Source organism: Alexandromys fortis, unplaced genomic scaffold, assembly GCF_014885135.2.
Source record: "Alexandromys fortis isolate MF-2015 unplaced genomic scaffold, M_Fortis_MF-2015_v1.1 scaffold_16, whole genome shotgun sequence".
NCBI lineage: Eukaryota > Metazoa > Chordata > Mammalia > Rodentia > Cricetidae > Alexandromys > Alexandromys fortis.
Window position 1 is genome coordinate 12920971 of NW_026067893.1, and position 20445 is coordinate 12941415.

Sequence of the window (20445 nt, forward strand, 5' to 3'; positions counted from 1 at the left end):
AATTATTTGATTTTCGAGACAGGGTTTCTCCGTAGCTTTTTGGTTCCTGTCCTGGAACTAGCTCTTATAGACCAGGCTGGCCTCAAACTCACAGAGATCCGCCTGCCTCTGCCTCCCGAGTGCTGGGATTAAAGGCGTGCGCCACCACCGCCTGGCCGAAATTTATTTAGGATACATAATTATTGTTTATTTTCTCCTATGGTAAGCATTATATTAGAGCTATGTATTTAGAGATAGTTAAGTATAGCACAGAAAAACACCATAAAGGGGTAAGTTGGTCTTTTAGGTTTGTCTCTGTTGGCTAATGGGACAATCCCTTTAAAGAACATAGGTTATGTAAACAAAATCAACTAGCTTTAACAGTTGTTGCTATTTTTGAAATAAGTGGATAAATTTTGTACTTTGGGATGATTTTTTGTTTTTTAAAAAAACAAGGTTTCATGTAGCCCAGACTGAACTGTATGTAACTCATTTTATACCTGAGGCTCTCTTTGAATGCACAGTCCTCTTGCTTTCCAAGAGGTGGGATTGTGGCTACCAGCATGACGTGCTTAGAATGCTTATAGTCAATTGTTTTTATCATTAATGTTCACCAGTTTGTTACCTTGACATCTGTGAAATACTTCATGTGCCACAAAATGGTGCTGCAAAGAATCAGACCATGTTTTTGTCAGAGCACTATAAAGATTATAATGGAGGTGAAAGTTCCCTGTTACCTAGTGACTTAAGGTCAATACATTATTTGTGTTTTTATGGCATGCTAGAGTAAACAAATCAATTGTGCTGCCAGCTACATAAAGTAAAGATCACATAATTATGTACAGTATATGATACTTGATTATAAATAATCATATCAGTACTTTATGGATTTATTACACTATTTAACAAATTATTAATTTAGAGTGTATTTTTTCTATTTATAAAAATATTTGGGACTGGAGAAATAGAGGACAAATATTTGGTCTTCAGAATCCTTGTAAAAATCCAGGAGTGGTAGTGCATGCTTGTAATCCCAGCTCTGGAAGTAAGAGACAAGTGGATCCAGGGGCTTACTGCCAGCCAGCTGGCCCTACTTGGAGAGTTCCTGAGTAGTGAGAGACCTTGTCTTGAAAAGAAAAGAAAAAGAAAAAAATGATGGATGGTCCCTGATTAATTATACACAAGCCTGCCTTTGGCCACCATATATCCATGGGTACATGCACATTTGAGTACACACATAAAGGTACACATATAAACACACACTGTTGTGGGATACTTGTACATTGTGTGAAGATATATATTGTGTGATTGGGTTAATAAAGAGCTGAATGAATGGTCATTAGCTAACCAAGAAGTATAGGTGGGACTTCCGGGGAAAGAAAGGAAGAGATGAATCTAGACACCATAGAGATAACAAGTCAGACACACAGAATGGGAGCCAGGTAAAGGCCATGTGGTATAACTTAGATTAATAAAAGTATGGGTACGTCAGCTGGTGGCCCCCAAGATCCAGCTATCACACAGAGAATAAGTCTGCTGTAAAAGTAAGGTTGTGTCAGTCTATCAGCAACCTTGGTAGCTCATGTTTACTTCCCTCTTGATTGCATTGAGGCCATCTACGTTTGTGTAAGTATACTAATGTTCACATGGTGTGCCCCATCATTATGGGGTGAATGTTTGAGCCTGTGTAAACCCTTGGTTATTAAGACAGTTTGATATTAGTATAAGAACAGATGCAAAGATCACAGGATCAAATAAGAAATTGAGAGACCCTATGTGTAGCCATAATTTTGAGCAGCGAAACCAGGGATTTAAGTGAGATGCTAATTTGTTTGGTTTCAGGTGGTTCTTATTTGGTTTGGTTTGGTTTTTGACAGAGTCCCATGTAGTTCAGGTTGGCTTCAAACTTCCTCGGTAATGTGGATAACCTTGAACTTCTGATCCTCCTGCTTCCACCCATCCCCCACAAATGCTGGAATGTCAATCATGCAACCACTGCACCCTGTTTATGCACTCTGCCAGATGAGCCTCATCCTCAGCCTTAAGTTAATTACTTTTTGTGTTTTTTTTTTTTTTTTTTTTTTTTTCCCAAGACAGGGTTTTGTTGTAGTTTTAGAGCCTGTCCTGGAACTAGCTCTTGTAGACCAGGCTGGCCTCGAACTCACAGAGATCCGCCTGCCTCTGCCTCCTGAGTGTTAAGATTAAAGATGTGCACCACCACCACCTGGCTAAGTGTTACTTTCTAAACAAACTACACCTACACATAGAATAATAAAAATAATGGAAAATGTAATATAGATCCAACTACATGTTTTTCACCTTGAATAATGAAAAGATTTTTTAGTTAAAACATATAAAAGACTAAATAAATTTGGCTTCATCAAAACAAAAACTTGCCTTTTGAAAGGTTCACTAAGAAAACAAAAAGGAAAGTCACACACTGATATTTTCATATTTTTATCTGATAATACAGTGTGTTCTCACAAACCCATATCCAAAATATGTGAAAAAAACTCTTACTACATATAAGACAAACAATGCTTATTAAAAATGGAAAAAAAACACTTGAATAGGAGGAAAAAAGCAAGAAATGTCAAATAAATACTTGAAAGATGCTTATTCATTCATCAGGGACCTGCTGGTTGAAACCACAATGAAATGCCATTGCATGGACATTAGAATGGCTAAAGTTAAAAATACTTACAGGAATATGTGTGAATCGGGTGTGACTAAATGACGGAATGCTGACTAGCATGTGCAAGGCTCTGCTTTCCAGCCCTAACACCACAGTGGACCGACAGTGTAGAACAGCTGCTATCTCATGCACTACTGATGAGAGTGCAGGCTAACAGTCGGGAGTGTCTTTTCAAGTTAAACATACCGTATCACCCTAGTCATTCCTCTTTTAGATATTTGCCTTCCCCCAAAAGAAAATATAGCCAGGCAGCCATAGTGTATACCTTTAACCCCAGTACTTGGGAGGTAGAGGCAAGTGGATTTCTGTGAGTTCAAAGTCAGCCTGGTCTGCAGAGTGAGTTCCAGGACAGTCAGGACTACACAGTATATATATGTGTGTTCATTAGAGATTTATATGTGAAGCTTTATCACAGCATTTATTTAGAATAGTCTCAGTCTGGAAACAGCTGAAATTGACAGGTTGGATAAACAAATTGTGGTCTATCTATACAATGGAATACTTATGAATAAAAGATGTAATTATGATCTATGCATCAACAAGGGTGAATGTTAGGAGTACTATGCTAAGTAAAAGAAGCCAGGCGTGCAGCTTCATATGTGATTCTGTTTACTTGAGTACTGTGGTGCTAAACAGCAGAGATCAGATGCTAGGGAGACTCACTCGGTAAAGTGTTTGTAGTACAGGTGTGAGGACCTGAGTTTGGGTTCTAGCATCCATGTAAAAGACAGGGAGAGAGACAAGCTGTTGTGCTTCAGGCTCAGTGAGAGATCATGTCTCACAAAAGTTAGATGGAGTGCTCTATTTTTTTTTTTTTTTTTTTTTTACTCTTTGCAGGCCTTTGCCCAGCTCCCAAATAAATACATGAAGACTTATTCTTACTTAGCTTGTCTTGTTTCTCACCAGCTTTTCTAACTTAAATTGTCCTGTTTCTCTTTAACTGGTTTGCCTCTGAACTTTTAACCTTTCTTTATTCTATATATCTTTCTTTCCTTCTCACTCTGTGGCTAGCTGGGTGGCTGGCCCCTGGCATCCTCCTTTCCTTCTCCTTTTCCTTTTCTTGCTTTTCCTCCTTCCTTCCCTAGATTTCCCCTCCTATTTATTTCTCTCTGCCTGGCAGACCCACCTATTTCTCTCTCTCTGCTTAGCTATTGGCCATTCAGCTTTTTATTAGACCAGTCAGATATTTTAGTAGGCAGAGTAACACAGCTTCTCAGGGTTAAACAAATACAGCATAAAAGAATGCAACACGTCTTTGCATCATTAAACAGATGTTCCACAACATAAACAAATGTAATACATCTTAAACTAATATTCCCCCAACAGATAGCAGTTAAGGAGGATATCTAATGTCAATTTCCATGCATGCCCCCCATACACACACAAATGTGTACATATACCACACACACACATAAAATCATAACATAAAATCAAACCCAAATCCCCAGGTGAATGGCCCCTGAGGAATGACACCATGACAGACCACCCTCCCTCCACTAACTTCATACGTGGGGAGAAAAAAAAATCAATGATCTACGTGGTAATGTGTAGTCAGGTGCTGGGAAGGGCATTATGAAAGGACATGATTTTGTTGGATTGGAGGAACTAGTGGTAATTGTATGATTGTATACAGCTGTCAAAACTTAACAACTTTGTAGGTAATACAGTTGGGTTTTATTTATTTATTTATTTTTGAAATGGAATTGCCAAGGCTGTCCTTGATGTTTGACCCAAGCCTTAGCTTCTTTCCCAGCTGATTTTTTTAAATGGGTAATCTTCCCACCCCCCAAATAATTAAAAATGAAACAAAACACAAAAAACTCCACCTCACTCCTTTGTCTTTCCAACACCTCTTCCTTTATCCTAGTGGCACTGGGTGCTGCTGTGTGTCATGCAGTGTACCCCTTTTGTCCAGTCAGCCCCACCCACAAAATGTTCATTGCAGTGAGTCTTTGGTGTGGTTCAAGTCTTCTGGCCTCTGGCACACCATCAACACTGGACCTTTACCGAAACTTCTCTTGGACGTCTGTGTTGCCCTGAGTCATGGAGATCCTGTTGTTACTGCTCTGCCGGAGCAGTCCCTTCACTCACCCCAGCAGGCCATTGATGTGGTCGATGGTAGGATGCGCAGTTGAAGGCATAGGTGTGGATCTGGGTGGTAGCTAAGCTAGTCCACTGGGCCACAGGGACTGCCCCCTCATGTGAGGTATGGAGCCTGCTCTCCTAGGCCCATGCCTTAGGGGCTAGCTCTCCCATGCCTGTGCTGTTGGGTGTGACCATCTCTCTTGAGTGTCTGGGACAGTCAGGGGCAGTAAAAATGCCAATTTCTTTCTTTCTTTCTTTTTTTTTTTTCCGAGACAGGGTTTCTCCGTAGCTTTTGGTTCCTGTCCTGGAACTAGCTCTTGTAGACCAGGCTGGCCTCGAACAGAGATCCGCCTGCCTCTGCCTCCCGAGTGCTGGGATTAAAGGTGTGCGCCACCACCGCCTGGCTGCCAATTTCTTTTTAAGGTGAAGTTAGGGCTGCACTTTAGTGCATATAATAAATTTTACTTTTAATTTCCTTAGTATACAGAGGAAAGACTGTTAGGAAGATTTGGGAAGATGGTTTATTTAATGAAGGGTTGCATTGTATGGGGATGTCATGGAAGTACCATTGGACTGGGAAACAAGGAACACCAACATTGCCAGGCCTCACTAGGTCACAACTTTTTTTGAATTTCCAGTGTAGTTGCACAAGATCTTGGTGCCCAAATCAGATGCAGTTTTCTGATCTGCCCTTTCCTCCATACCCTCTCTACCTGTGCACGACTCTGCCTTGAAACAGAATCTTGTCTAAGGACCGTGTTTGTTAGGCTCCCTGAAACTCTTATAAAATGTGTTCATTTGTCTTTTTCTTTGGACTTCATAAGTTCACTACACAAGTAGAAAGATTTCATGATCTCTGAGAACTTGCTTGCCACTGCTTCTAAATAGTTGTGTTTGGAGTGAGTACCTGTCTCTGTTTACCCTGATCCTGAAGGTCCTACCCTTTATTTCTTACCACCACCCAGTAGACACTTCACCTTTGCAACCAACATGAAAGAAATAAAGTAACTTTTTTTTTCTTTTTCTTTTTTGAGACAGTAGCTTTTGTCCTGGACTAGCTCTTGTAGATTAGACTGGCCTTGAACTCACAGAGTTTTGCCTGCCTCTGTCTCCCAAGTGCTAGGATTAAAGTCGTGCGCCACCATCGCCCGGCTTTTACTTGCATGTTTTGTGTGTATGTCAAAATAGGTAGTTGCCAAAATAAAACACTTACGGTTATATGTTGGTGAAATTTCTTTCATGAACCAGAGAAGTAACCTGAGCTCTAAAAGCATTAGTGTTAGTGGCACATCCAGGATGTTCATACTTCCCCCAGCTATCCATGTACTCTACTTCCATCCCAGGAGAATCTTCTTTAAAAAAAAAGATTTATTTTTGTGTGTGTGTGTGTGTGTGTGTGTGTGTATGTGTGTGTGTGTATGTGTGTGTGTATGTATGTATGTGTGTGTCTGTGTCTGCCATATGTGTCTAGGTGCCCACGGAGAACAGAAGACGGCATGACAGATTCCCTGGAACTGCAGTTACAGTGGTTATAGGCCATCTGATAAGGATGTTGGAAACTGAACTCAGGTCTTCTGGTGCTGCAAGAGTAGTATGTGTTACCATTTATAAAGAGGTGGTGGGGGACCATCCCACGAGGGGTGGTAGCGGGTCACATGAGGCCTCGATGGGTCCCTTGGCAGGTGGCCTGAGGCCTCAGCCAGCAACAGACAGATATGCTATACAGAGAGAGTTTGGGTATAGAGTTTATTTAGTGGGTTACCAAAAACATGCCTCTTTGCAAAACACACATATAACACAGTCAGTAAGAGGAATTTAGAGACAAAAACGTAAGTAAACTATGAGAGTAGGCAAGGAATACCTCAGTAACCATGGCAAGTTGGTTAGTTAGCCCTTAGCCAAGATGGTGGTGAGGTCATCTGACCTACCCTTAGTCAGAATTCCAGCGGTCACATGTATGGAGGAATCACGTTTTCAGAGCTGTGGTGGGAATTTTAAACAGATACAAATAACAAGAGAAACATAGAGGCTGTGTAGAACATACATTTAAAACAGAATCACATCCTTGGGGCCACACCCATTACATATTCTTTCATACATGAAGTAAACAGGAAAATTACTTAGCAGCGCCAGCTGCCACATGCCAGCTGTTGTGGGGAGTCAGGACTTGGAGTGGAACAGCTGCTCATATCCGGGCCAGTTTTGCTGGTTACTGTAGAACCAGTAGCTGTAGCCGGAGCAGAGAATAGAAGGAATAGGAGCAAGAAAAAAGAGCCTTTACTGGCGGGTGGGGGTGGGGCTGCCCAGTGAAAGGAAAAGTGGATGGGCGTGAGCCGCTGGGACACCGACAGTGCAGAGCATGGCTGCATAGAAATGTTTTAATTTGCCTGTTTGCTGGTAGAAATTGGAAGCTACCACTTTAGGTTATTATTTAAGGGGTAGTAGGTCATTTGTTAGTGCAAAGGTGGATAAGGTTAGTAATCTGTAAGTAAGACAGAAGTTTTAGGGTCTGTAGAAGACATACCAGGGGGAGGTTGCACAGATAGTTTTAGGTGTATTCCCCAAGGCAAGAGTGTGAGAAAGACAAGGACCCAAGGGCTCTTAACCAATCTGAGATTTGTCAGTACAGGAATTGGAGACCGGATAGGACCACTCCGAGTGGTCTGAGAGAGGACAGAAGTCCCAGTGGCGAGGAGCCAAATCTCAGTCCTAAGTAGTGGGGAATAACCAGAGATGAATGTCAGCGAAAGCTGATTTGGAGAAGGGGACCTTACCAATCCCAGTGATGGAGTTGGCACAGGATGTTGGAAAGCCTTCCAAGTCCACGGTTCCCACGTGTCCTTAGCCAGCCCCTGTCGGCATGAGGGAATGTGGAGAGGGAGAGAGTAAGAGACAGCTTGGCCGAGGTGATGGTGGGTCCCCTGGTAGGTGACAGACCTTGGAGGGTGACAGACAGGCCACGCAGAGAGAGTTTTGGTATAGAGTTTCTTTAGGGGGTTATGGAGGGGGAAGGGGAGAAGGGCGGGAGAAGAGAGAGTGGTCTGCCTCTCCAGAAAAAGGGCAGAGACAGAGAGACAGAGAGAGAAAGGTGGGACAGTGGAAGGGGGAGGTTGGGAGTGGGCGGGGCCCATCTCCTAAAGGGACAGGGTACCCAGGGACAGGCCAGGCCAGCAGATTACAACAGCATGTATTCTTAACTGTTGAGGCATCTATGAGACTCCCAAATGTTTCTCAAAGAAAGCAGTAGGTATGCAGGAACTTGAATTATGACCGAAGTGGATAGGCATAAACAAAGCTTCAGGGCATGTTTAGGAAATAGCAAACAGTTTGCTAAATAAAACAATAACTAATATAAAGTAATGACAGGAAAGGGTACATGGTGTGAATGATACCATATCAAACTGATTTTAACAAAATAATAGAAGGTTTCAACTCCTTAAAAAGCTAAGAGCTGGTAATTTATTAGTTGGGTAGCTTTAACTAAAGATAATTTGGAAAGAGAGTAGTATGTTAGAGCTGGGCTTGAGAACTGCACTTCTCAGGCTGTCCTGGGAGGACTAACTTTTAACATTGTTTCCCATTCTATTTCCAGTTGGTAATATTTATAAACTATAGTAAAAACAAATTACATACAGACAGAAAACATTTTATTCTTTTTTTTTTTTTTTGAAATAGGTTCTCACTTGTAGATCAGGCTATCCTCAGTTGTTCAAAAGTTCTGGTATTATAGGCACTTTTTACTACTATATTCAGCAAAAAATATTTTTCTATAAAATTATTACAAAAGTCTCTAATAACTGAAACTTCTGTATAATGTTGTGGATGAGTGAAATATTTATAGATGAGCATTGGTTTCAAGCAGCCCTGCCGGCTTCAGAGTCGTTAGTTTCAGTGTGAGGACAAAACAGTGAGTAATGGCTTCTGGAGAGTTAGGGCCTTGGTTGTTGAAGTAGGAGCGGCGGCGGGGCTGCGTCCCCAACACCCCGGCCGCTTGGCTAGCTCATGCCCGAAATAACAACACACAAACTGTATTCATTTAAGAACTGCTTGGCCCATGAACTCTAGCCCTTACAGGCTAATTCTCGCACCTGGACTAGCCCATTTCTAATAATGCGTGTAAGCACCCCAAGGTGCGCTTACCAGGAAGATTCTAGCCTCCGTCCATGATGTCTCTGCTCCAGAGAGCAGAGCTGTCCGGTCTCTCCGGGAGCAGAGCAGAGTCTGACCTCACTTCCTCTTCCGCCCAGCATCCTATTCTGTTTATTCCACCCACCTATGTTCTAAGCTATGAGGCCAAGCAGTTGGTTTATTACTTAACCAATGAAATCAACAGATTGATATATGACACTCCCACATCACTTGGTGAATTGTTGGCGCAGAGTGGAGTGAAAGGCACTTGGAAAGGTAGACAGGGGTGGAGGCAGCAGGCTGTGGCTGTAGGCTTGAGTGCAGGAATGCTGTGGCAGAAGCAGGAACTGATTTGGGGGAAAAAGCTGCTAAATTGTTTTCATAAAAAAAATCTACATTTATAGCATTTTTCTTTTCTTTTTTTCTGTTTTTGTCTCATTCTGTTGCTCAGGCTGGCTTCAATTGTGGCAGTTCTCTTGTCTCTGCCTCCTAAGTGCTGGAGTCGCAATTTAACGCTAATTTATTATAGTTTATAATTTCAATTTGCCTACTCAGATGCACTTGGAATCTTGTCTTGCCGAGCAGTTTGAGTCCTTGCTGACAAGTGCCCACAGCGAGAACAGATGTCCAGGAACGTTTCAGAGCCGAGTCCTTGCTCATCTGTTGCTGCAGTAGCTGTTGTTGGGCACGTGGCCAGGAAACTGTGACTCCTAAGCCAAGGGAGGAGTTACAGATAAAGTTCACCATTGCCAGAGAGAGTATCCAAATGGATTTGTGTGGAGCAACAGTGATATCCAATGACAAGTTAAATTAGACGCAGAGGTGTTTTCTCCCACACTGTCTCAGAAGATACATGTCTTTTTGAAGTTAGGTTAAAGTCACACACACTAAAGAATCCTAATTTTAAGAAGAATTTTGTTATGTGACTTCAGGAACTACTTTACCCAGATAGTTTCAGTTTGCACAACGGCAACCATTGACAGATGAGGTAATTCTGCTTTCAATTAGAGTCAATCCAAAGCCAGTAGAGTTTGCTGTTTACAGAATTTCGAATATAGTAAGTTGCATGTTTATGTTAAGTCTGAGACTTTTAGATTCCTCTTCTTAAAGCACATTAGTGTAATCATTTTATTTCTTGCAGTTAATATCTGTATATGAATGGCATTTCTTCAAGTTTGTTTGTTTTTTTTTTTTTTTTTGACTTCACTGCTGTGGGATGTGATAGTAAATACTGCTAAGCATGTTTTGTTGAAGTCTGTTAGTTTCACAGTGTTTCTGTGTACCTCCCAGAGTTTGTTTCTCCTGGTAATGCTCAGATCTTAAACTCACAAGTGGCTTATCTATGGGAATTTCTGGCTGGTAGTTACGATTGGATGCTTAGTATAGCTGTAAGTTTTTGTGTGGTAATTAAACATTTTAAAACTTGCTTTTAATTTTTACAGATGTGTTCATGCTCTTGAATGTAGGTAGAATAATTCTTCCAGTTAATAATTTAGTAAAAAGAACACAGTAAACTGGCATTGGAGGATCTGTAGAAAGGTCTTGGAACTCAGAAAATTTTGATTAATCTTTTGTTTTGAAATATGTATGTCAGTGAGCTAATCTTTTCATTGATACCTTATAGTTGGCATAACATCTTACACTTTGTTAAGTTTATAAGCTCAGTGGAGAGTGTCATTGGTTTCAGGCTGAGAGATAAGCATCTATTGACTGTGCGGAGACATGGTAGGAAGCTTTAAGGTTTCTCCTGTGCCAGAGTCAAGGCTTCTCTTTCAGCAGTTGGGTGTTTAGCATCTTGGTAAACCTTAGCATGTATGTGCAGTCCCTCTATTTGGCTTAGTACTCTGTGGCATAGCTGTTCCTTTGGTTAGTTATTACAGCTTTGCTTCTGCAGCAAATTAGATTTCATTTTATATAGCTCCTCCCTTTAGGGAAAGAAAGGGAAGGGGGTTTTCACACAAGGGTCATAGCAGAAATGAGGAGGGAATAGGAGTGGTTCTCTAAGTTCTGAAGCTGGTTCTGTGAAGTAGAGTACTTGTTTTGAGTGAAAAGAGAAAGGATATTTGATGAAAGTTTTTCATAAATGATTGCTTCCTAATTAAAGTGTCTTATTAATAAATTGTGTGCACGTTTGTGCAGATCTGTATGTGTGGGGATACATGCCACTGCAGGCAGTTGGGGAGGTCAAAGGACAACTGAGAGCCTTCTTTGATGATGTTCCTAAGATTGAGCTTAGATTTTTAGGCTTTACAGCAGGTGCTTTTGCCCATCTGCCAGATCAGATTTCCTAATTTTAAGAACATATAAACTTTTGTAGCTCTGTTGACCCTCAAGAGATATTTACCAGGAAGTAGAAAAAGACAAGGTTTCTTGAGTAAATTGGGAGCATAGGGACCTTGGGAGAGGGTTGAAGGGGAGGGGAGAGGCAGGAGGGGAGCAGAGAAAATAAAAATTTTAAGAAAAGACATTTATCATGGGTATATGTCATGTGAGATCTGTGTTGTAGCCTACATCCAATGAATGTGTTGATTGAGTAGGTAATGTGTTTGGTTAAGTCAAAGAGGAATGAGAAATATGACTTTATGGATATCAGCAATGATTATTTTGGCAAAATCAGATTTTCATATTCCTGAATATGTCACTCCCAGAGGTTAACAAGGATGTGCTGTTCTTGCTGTCTTTTGAAAATGCATGTGCTTTTGAGATTTCCATGGCGGTGCCTATTGCAGTCTGACTCTAAAACCAGCTAACGTCTTTCTTCTATCAAAATTGAAACCACTTTTTAAAAATTATGTGGTCCTGTATCTCTTTCTTAGAATATGTAATGTGAAAGAAAAGTCTTGCTCGGTTCCCTCCTGCGTGTATCCCTAGGATATTTTAGGCGTGCCAGCTGTTAAGGCTCTGAGCAAAGATTTATTCAGTTGGCCCCTTTGCTGGACTTGAGCCTGTGTGAAGAGCCCCAGCATTAGTAGTAGCTCTTAGTTTTTAGAGTTACAACCATTATTTTGTGTCTTTCACCTCTGTTGTTTTCAAAGGATTTATGTAGCTGGGGATCATCAGTAATGAAGGAGATTTTGTTATCAGTGAAAAAGCAAGGTAGAATTTGGGAGGATCACTGTGGTGCTTGGAGTTAAGTTCTTGTTTTTGTTGTTGTTTTAAGGTCTGTAGCTGGGTGATAGAGTGCTTGGTGTGCAAACCCTGCGTTTGCTTCCCTAGCACTTCAAAATAATAAAAACATGAAACTAACAAAAAGGTTTGGGTAGGTATCATTTCTCCTCTAGTTCTTTTTTCTTTCCACTGTCAATATTCTTTTTCTTCGCTTACCATACGTAAATCAAGATGAAATAAATACTGATGTTCAAAAAACTAGGGTTTTTTTTTTCTTTTTTCACAGTATAGTTGGGGATGACCTTGAACTTTTGTTCATCCTGCTTCCACCTGGGACTACAGGTGTGTGCTACCGCACCTGGTTGTAGGTAGTGCTGGGGATTGAACCCAGGGTGGGTATGCACGCTATGTTCCGCAGACTTTGGGGAGTTTTTTGTTTTGTTTCCATTTTACACAGGGTTACACCATATAAACATGACTTGAACATGAGATTGGCCTGCCACGGCCTTTTAAATGCTCCTTCACACCTGCCTTACTTCTTTATTATTTATTTACTTGGGTTTGTTTTCTTTTGAGACGGTCTACATGTAGTTCAAGCTGGCCTGGAATATGTGATTTTCCTGCCTTAGACTCTCTCTCGTCTGCTAGGGTTACAGGAATGCATCATCATATCCAGCTATTTATTTATTTATATTTTATTTTATTTTACTCTTTGGTTTTTTTGAGACAGGATTTCTCTGTAGCTTTAGAGCCTTTCCTCAAACTCAGAGATTCGCTTGCCTCTGCCTCCTGAATGCTGGGTTTAAAGGTGTGCACCACCACCTAGCCAGCTGTTTATTTTTTGTTTTGTCCCGTGTGGCTTTGAATCCTGGGCTCCAATGTTCCTTCTTCCTTAGCCTTTTTTTTAATCTTTTTTAATATTTATTTGTTTGTTATGTATACAATATTCTGTCTGCGTGTATGTCTGTAGGCCAGAAGAGGGCACCAGACCTCATTACAGATGGTTGTGAGCCACCATGTGGGTGCCGGGAATTGAACTCAGGACCTTTGGAAGAGCAGGCAATGCTCTTAACCACTGAGCCATCTCTCCAGCCGCCTTCCTTAGCCTTTTGATTACTTCAGCACTGGGCTTACCTTATCCCTGGGCCTACCTTACTGCTGGGCCAAACTGCTAGAAGTCTCCTCCTACCCCCTTTTATCTAAATGGAACAGATAAATAGCAGAAAAGAAAACCCATTTAAAAAATAGGCAAAGGACCTAAATAGACTTTTTGCTCAGAAAGACATATAAATTGCCAACTGATATGTGAAAAGGTATTCAAAATTATAGACCATCTAATCACCAGGGAGGTCCAAATTAGCATCATAATTAGATATACAAAGGTGTTGCTTAAATTGTTATAGCCAAAGTGGAAAATAGCACCAAGTTCCCGAAGAAATTAAAGTAATGTAAGTACCTTATGAACCAGCAGTGCCTTAAAAGGAAGCTTCTACTATTTGCAATGACAGAGATAAATTTAAATGAGATTAAAGTACAGGAAGAAATACAGCACAATATCACTTACACGTGAAATTTAAGAAGAAGTTATATAGATAGATATAGAGGATAAACTAGTGGCCGGGAGTGGGATACAGTTACCTTGGAGTCATTTGTCGAAGATCTCTAAGTACATGATGAGCACCGCAGTGGTCTGGTGTACTCGAAACCACAAAGGAGAGAGGAGGGAAGCGCTGGACCCCCGTAGTCACTGTGTGTATGTAGCATTAAGTCATCATGTTAACCCCTTAAATAATACAGTAATATAAAGTCAGCTGGGAAAATAAGGAGACAGTATAGAATGATAATTTCATTAAACTTCAATGTTAATCAAGATACAACTTTCTTATTTTTTTTTTCATAGGGTGTTTGTGAACCGAAGTTTAGCCATGGAAAAAATAAAGTGTTTTGGTTTTGATATGGATTATACCCTTGCTGGTGAGTAATGATTTTTTATTTCTTAAGAATTGCTGGTTTTGATTCAATATAGTGGATCCACAGGCAGTTCAGTAATCACTTGTCCATGTAATTAATCATTTATTTGGCTGCAAGAAGCTTTTGTTGGATTGTCCTTCCATTGAGATGTATGAACACTGAAGATACTCAGTATTCTTGAGACTTGTTTTCTGAACTTGTACAGATAGTTAGAAAAAGTCCTAATGTTTCTTTAAAACTCTTATAGAAATCTTCTTAGTAAACTTATAGATTAATGAATACATTAATGTGTGTATTTGGGCATTTTTGGCTCTTATTCTTTTAAGCTGTTCTTCAAAAGTAGAAGAATTTTTTGAGACAAGTATCACACTATACTCCAAGAAGACCTGGAATTCATATGGGCTGGCCTGGACCTGGCATGGATCTTTTGCATCTGCTTCCAGGTGCTGGGTTTATAGGCATGTGGCAGTGCCCAGCTTAAAGATGAATTTCTGGATTTCTCACTCTGCTATAAAGTTAATTATTGAAGTTTTTAGTATTTTATTTTTATGGATCAGGGTGGGGGTTGTAAATGCTTGGATTGCAAGCATGAGCCACCACACCCAGCCACAGAGTGTTTTGTTTGTTACCCCATTTTCATGTTTGTTTGATTGTGGTGTTAGGAAGATTTACTCTTTTTTAAAAGAAGATTGATTTTATTTTTAGTTATGTGTGTACATGTGTGTGGGAAGGTATGCACATGAAAGCAGGTGACCACCAAGGCTGGAAGAGGGGGTCAGACCCCTAGACTTGGAGTTACTGTGCTTGTGAACCTCCTGCCTCGGGTGGCAGTAACTGAAGTCAGGTCCTTTGAAAGAACAGCGCACACTCACCTGTTTAGCCATCTATCTCTCTAGCCCATTAACAGTTTATTCTTAGACAGATAGGCCATGTGTTCATTTCCATCAAAATGGTTGCATGAGCTTTGCTCTTTATTACAATCTCCTTAAAGACTAACACTGTGCTCTTTCTTCCTTCTGTCTCTGAGATATAGCTGAAATAATCAGTGTATTAGGCTATAGTTTCATCTCCTCAGAACTTAAAAATTTTTTTGACAGCATCATCAGTATATCCTTTACCTTAAGTAGTAGTAGGTTTGATATATCGGTTGAGCACTTGTATATATATTTAACACATACAAGTGCAATTATGATACTCAAAAGAATCTTTCAGAAATTCATTTTAAAAATTGCCTTTAGCCAGATACGGCAGTGTGCACTGGAGCCTCAGCGCTCAGGAAGCCATGATTGAAGGACTGAGTCCATCATGTGCAGGGGCAGCCTGGCGAGAGCCCTCTGTAAAACAGTGAGATAGACAGGACCCTAGAATGTAAAGCTTGCTTTCCTAATGTTGTCATTAAAAGTAACTGAGTAACTTTCGACACTGCTAAAACACACAAAAACACAACAAAAAAAACTCATAAAGAAGACTTTTTATTAGAAAAATGTTCCATGAAATATAGTGATAAAATAGAAGAGATATACGTTGTTTGTCTGTGCCTGTCTTTAAGGTTTGAGTGTTTGGGATAAATACTTTTGGTATGTATGTATGTATTTAGCTAGTTATTTTGAGGCAGGGTGGCCTTGAATTTATTAGGCCTTCTTAGTGCTGGCCTGTTTGATGTGAGTCTTTGTTCATTACGAATCATTCCCTGTGCGATTCTGACATCTGCTAAATTCCCTCACAGCATTAAAAATTTTGTTTCTGTGTATGGGTGTTTTGCCTGTATGTGTCTCTGTACTCCATGTGTGCCTGGTGTGCAGGGAGGCCAGAAGAAGGCATCGGATACCCTGGAACAAGAGTTAACACACTGTTGTGAGCTGCCAGGTGACTGCTAGAAATCAAACTTGGTGCTCTTAACCTCTGTAACCTCTAAGCCATCCTAGCACATCCCCTTCCCCAGAGGACTTTATAATATATTTGAAGGGCTTGTTTGCTTGCCTTTAAGACAGTGTCTCACTGTATATCCTAGAATTCAGTACACTGGGACGTTGTTAGCTTTCAGCTTTGTGTGCAGTTCAAGCTGGACTTGGACTTGTCGCAAACTCCCTTGCCTCTGCCTCCTGAGAGCTGTAGCTTTGGATAATCTACTTACTGGCTTGTACATGTCTCAAGGTCAAGGGTTTTCCTTTTCTGTATTTTATGTTTAGTGTTAAAGTGTTATATGGTAGCTGCTAAATCCATACTAACTTTAGGTTCATGTGTTCTAGTCTGCCCTCTAGTCCAGTGATTCTTAACCTCTGGGTCATAACCCCTTTGGGGGTTGCATATCAGATATTTACACTGTAATTCACAACAATAACAAAATTACAGTTATGAAGTAAAAATGAAATAATTTTATGGTTGGGGGTCACCATAGCAAGAGGAACTGTATTAAAGGGTCACAGCTTTAAGAAGGTTGAGAACCACTGTTCTAATCTATTTGAATACCCACATTTTGTTCTTTTAAAAAATTTTTCTGATAAGACAAGTCCTTTATTTTACTGTATGAATTATTAGAAAAAAAATCACACCCCAACAAAACCCCTCCATTAGAGGCAACGCTGTAGAGATGGCTTAAATCAGTATAGTGCTTTCAGCGCAGCTCTGCGAGCCTGAGTTTGCATCCCCAGAAGCCATATAAAACCGTTGACCGTGACTATTGGCTTGTAATCCCAGTACTGGAGAGGTGGAGAAAGGGGGATCCTTGGGGCTCACTGGTCAGCCAGCCTTGCCAGATAGTCAAGCTCTTGTTTTATAGAACAAAGTTAGAGGTGCTTCTGTCCCTTCATGCTCTACTCCAAGGCCTACATGGAAACTCAGCCTACAGATGTAGCCCCTCCAAGCTCCAGGTTGCTGACAAGCAGACCTTGGAGCCTTGCTTTTAGGGTAGGGAGTGTGGCACCAGTGTGGACCCAGCATGTAGGTGCTGGGCATCTTTGATGAACCCCAAGGCTTTGAAGATCCACAGCAAAGCTCCTCGTCCAAAGAATCCAAGATAAAAGTGAAAAGTGTTCTGTGTTTGAACAAACTGGAAAAAATCCAAATAAAAGTCAGTTTGAAGAAAAATATTTCACCTTGACTCACTTTCTATCATCATATCTGAAAACCATGGAAAGACAAAGGATCTTGGAGGGCCAATCTCTCAACAAAGATAGCAGTTTTCTTATTTCAAATAAAAAGGAGACAAAGTGTGCATAAACATTGGTTCACTTTTCTCCAGTACCAAGTACAGCGTCTGTATAGACACAGATTTTTTTCCCTATCCACAGTGTGTTACCAGATGCCTTGTCATGAGGAGTAAAGATTCTTCACATTGATATCATTAGATAATACACTGAATAAAGTCAGAATTGTGTGAACTCAGCTACTTCTATAAGAGATGCAAGGACAAGCTGGTGTTGGGACGCAGAAGCAAGAACGGGTCCTTTTTTACGATGTGAGCCAGTCATACAGCCCTGTCTGCCTTTATGAACTGTCTATCCAGAAGCCAGTCCATTTGATGAGATAAACCATCCAGTGTCCAAAAGCCAGCAGGCTAAACTCAGAATTAATACAGCTGACAGTAAATACAGTGGAACCCCAGCTTAACTTCAGTTGAAGGAAAAGAGAAAAAAGAGATCATGAATATTGCTTACAGAAATTTGAAGATCTTGAAACTGTAAATGTAATTTTGTTCTTGGGATTGATATTTTAAAAGTCTTAATGTTTTTATGCTTCAATCTTACCTTACTATTCTAATTGTAGTTTGCAACATAATTATAAATACTATACTCTTGATAGTGGTTCAGTCGGTTAAGTGCTGTCCCCAACCCCAAGTTAGAATGTCCAGGATTGAATTTAGTAGTTTCTATTAGTGATTCCAGCTTTTTGGGGATTGGGATGGGGATGGGGGAAATGGGATCTCCGGAGCTCATTGGATAGCCAGCCTAGCCAATAAGTGAGACCTTGCTCTTCTCATAAAGGTGCTTGCCAGGCAAACTTAGAGGTCTGAGTTCAATTTCTGGAACCTCCGTAAAGGTGGAGGAGAAAATGAACTCCACAGAGTTATCCCCTTACACGCACACATGTGCAGTCACAGGTGACTCCAGTAATATAATTACACAAAAAAAGTGGAGAGGAAGACACCTAATATTCCTCTGACCTCCATATGTGCATCATATGCACATGTGCACACATACACAACACACACTATACATCTACTCACACCAAAAACAAGTAAATAAAATTTGAAAATAAATATAAACAAAGTAGATGGTTCTTGAGGAACATCACCCAAGGTTGACTTTTGGCCTCTATAAACACACACACACACACACACACACACATGCCTCTACTTGTATCTGTTCATACCCACAACTTGTATGCACATGAACACAGACACACACCAGACAGACTGACCACTGGAATTTTTATTGGAATTACCGTAGTTTTGAGATAAGTTTGTCAAGAATTCATGTCTTAGATGTTTTGTGTTTAGTATACACACATGCTAAATCTTTTTATTTACCTAATCTTTATAGCATCTCTAGATGGCTTGTGATTTTCAAACTGTTTTATTTTATGTGTATTGTATGTGTGCCTCGTGCCAGCAGAGATCACAAAAGTATGTCAGAGCCCCTGGAACTGGAGTTACAGAGTTGTGAGCTGCCGTGTGGGTGCTGGGAACTGATCCCAGGTCCTTTGCAAGCGGATCCCGTGCTCTTAACTGCTGAACCATCTCTCCAGTCCTTGGTTTGTGGTTTTTGATATAATGGCATTTTTACATTGTGAAATTTATTTATTGTAGATCATTAATATATTTTGTTATTGATTTGTTTTGTTTTTGAGACAGGTCTCACTGTATCAGCCTTGGCTGGCCTTGAACTCACAGAAACCACCTGTCTTTGCCTCCCAGATGTTAGGATTAAGAGCATGGTTCACCACATTCAACACAAACTTTATTGTAAAATTTCATTTTCTGGTTTTTGTTGGCATTTAAAATACACTTTTGTCTATTACCTTGTCTAATAGAAGTAATTCAATAAACATTTGATTTTCTATTAGGAGGTAAAGGAAAAAACCAATTTATTGTTTTTATGTAAAAGAAAAAGGTTAAATATTCTATTTTAGTCATAACTGTTTACATCTGTAAACAGTTTTGTTTCCCATGGTGGTGGCTAAAACGTCTCTCTAGCAGTAGATGTGGTTGTATTTATACACACACACACACAGTTCAGAAGCCCTTTTCTTTTTTTTTCTTTCTTTCTTTTTTTTTTTTTTTTTTTTTTTTTTTAATTTTCCGAGACAGGGTTTCTCTGTGCAATAGTCCTAGCTATCCTGGTACTAGCTCTTGTAGACCAGGCAGGCCTTGAACTCACAGAGATCCTCCGGCCTCTGCCTTCCGAGAGCACTGGGATTAGAGGTGTGTGCCGCCGCCACCCCGCTAGTTCAGAAGTCTTAAGGGAATAGGACAATATTTGGGGCTGAGGTTGTTATTTGTATTTATCTAGTTCCTTCATAAATATAGATGGACACATTGACTCTTAGCTTATAACTATGAAAATGGAGCCAGTGGGTTTAGTGGCGCATTCTTTTAATCCTAGCACTTGGGAGGCAGAGGCAGGAGAATCTCAGTGAGTTTGAGGCCAGCCTGAGGCAGGAGAATCTCAGTGAGTTTGAGGCCAGCCTGGTCTACAGAGTGAGTCCCAAGACTGCCAGGGCTGTATAGGAAGACCCTGTCTCAAAAACAAAACAAACAAAACTGAAAATTGTTATTTCTAATCTGATTCCTCTTGGAAGCCACTTTGGTCTCCCTCCCCCCTGTAATGTAGAAGTCTGAGGTTTTGTTTTTTGTTATTTTGGTTTTGGTTTGGTTTTACCTTCTCATTCTTAGGCACTATGATTGACAGGTTGCTATATACTCCCCAAACCTGTATCCCTAGATCTAACTTGTTTAGCTTCTGAGCCATTTCCATCAGTCCAATGATAAACACCTTATTTGCTTTTGTTAGAACAGATGGATACCATGGCTCTTAACCAGTCTCCACCAACTCTTTTGAGAAATTATCAGGCAGACAAGAACTAACATCTGTAAGTCATGTACCTGTAGTAGGAAATGTTCTTTATGAACAGTGTGCCTTTAATTATAGTAGTTCCTTGAGCTTGGGGTCACTGGGAATGTTTACAAAGAAAGCCAAGTCAAGACATAGGACGGCATACACATAATACAGGAAAAAGAAATATCTTTACTTTCCATTTACGCTCATGGCCAAGACCCATAAAACAAAGACAGGTTAGCAAGAAAAAACATTGTTTTGTGTTCTGTGACATAGACCTTCCAAGGAAACAAAGACCCTGAGAGATGAGAGGACTTGTGTGTTTTCATGCTAGGATTTGTGATAAAGTAGACAGTCACGGGAAGTATGACTGGACAAGGGTATGTTCAGATTCTTCCTGCATCTTCAGAGAGAAAGATATTT

The 20445-nt window shown here is 40.4% G+C and overlaps 1 protein-coding gene across 1 annotated transcript in view; it reads left to right on the plus strand.

The window, feature by feature from the left end:
- Positions 1-20445, plus strand: part of Nt5c2 (5'-nucleotidase, cytosolic II) — an 84088-nt gene that overhangs the window by 37672 nt on the left and 25971 nt on the right. Inside the window, exon 3 of the mRNA XM_050146289.1 lies at positions 13896-13969. Coding sequence (XP_050002246.1) covers positions 13896-13969 — 74 coding nt within the window. The remainder of the gene's footprint in view (positions 1-13895; positions 13970-20445) is intronic.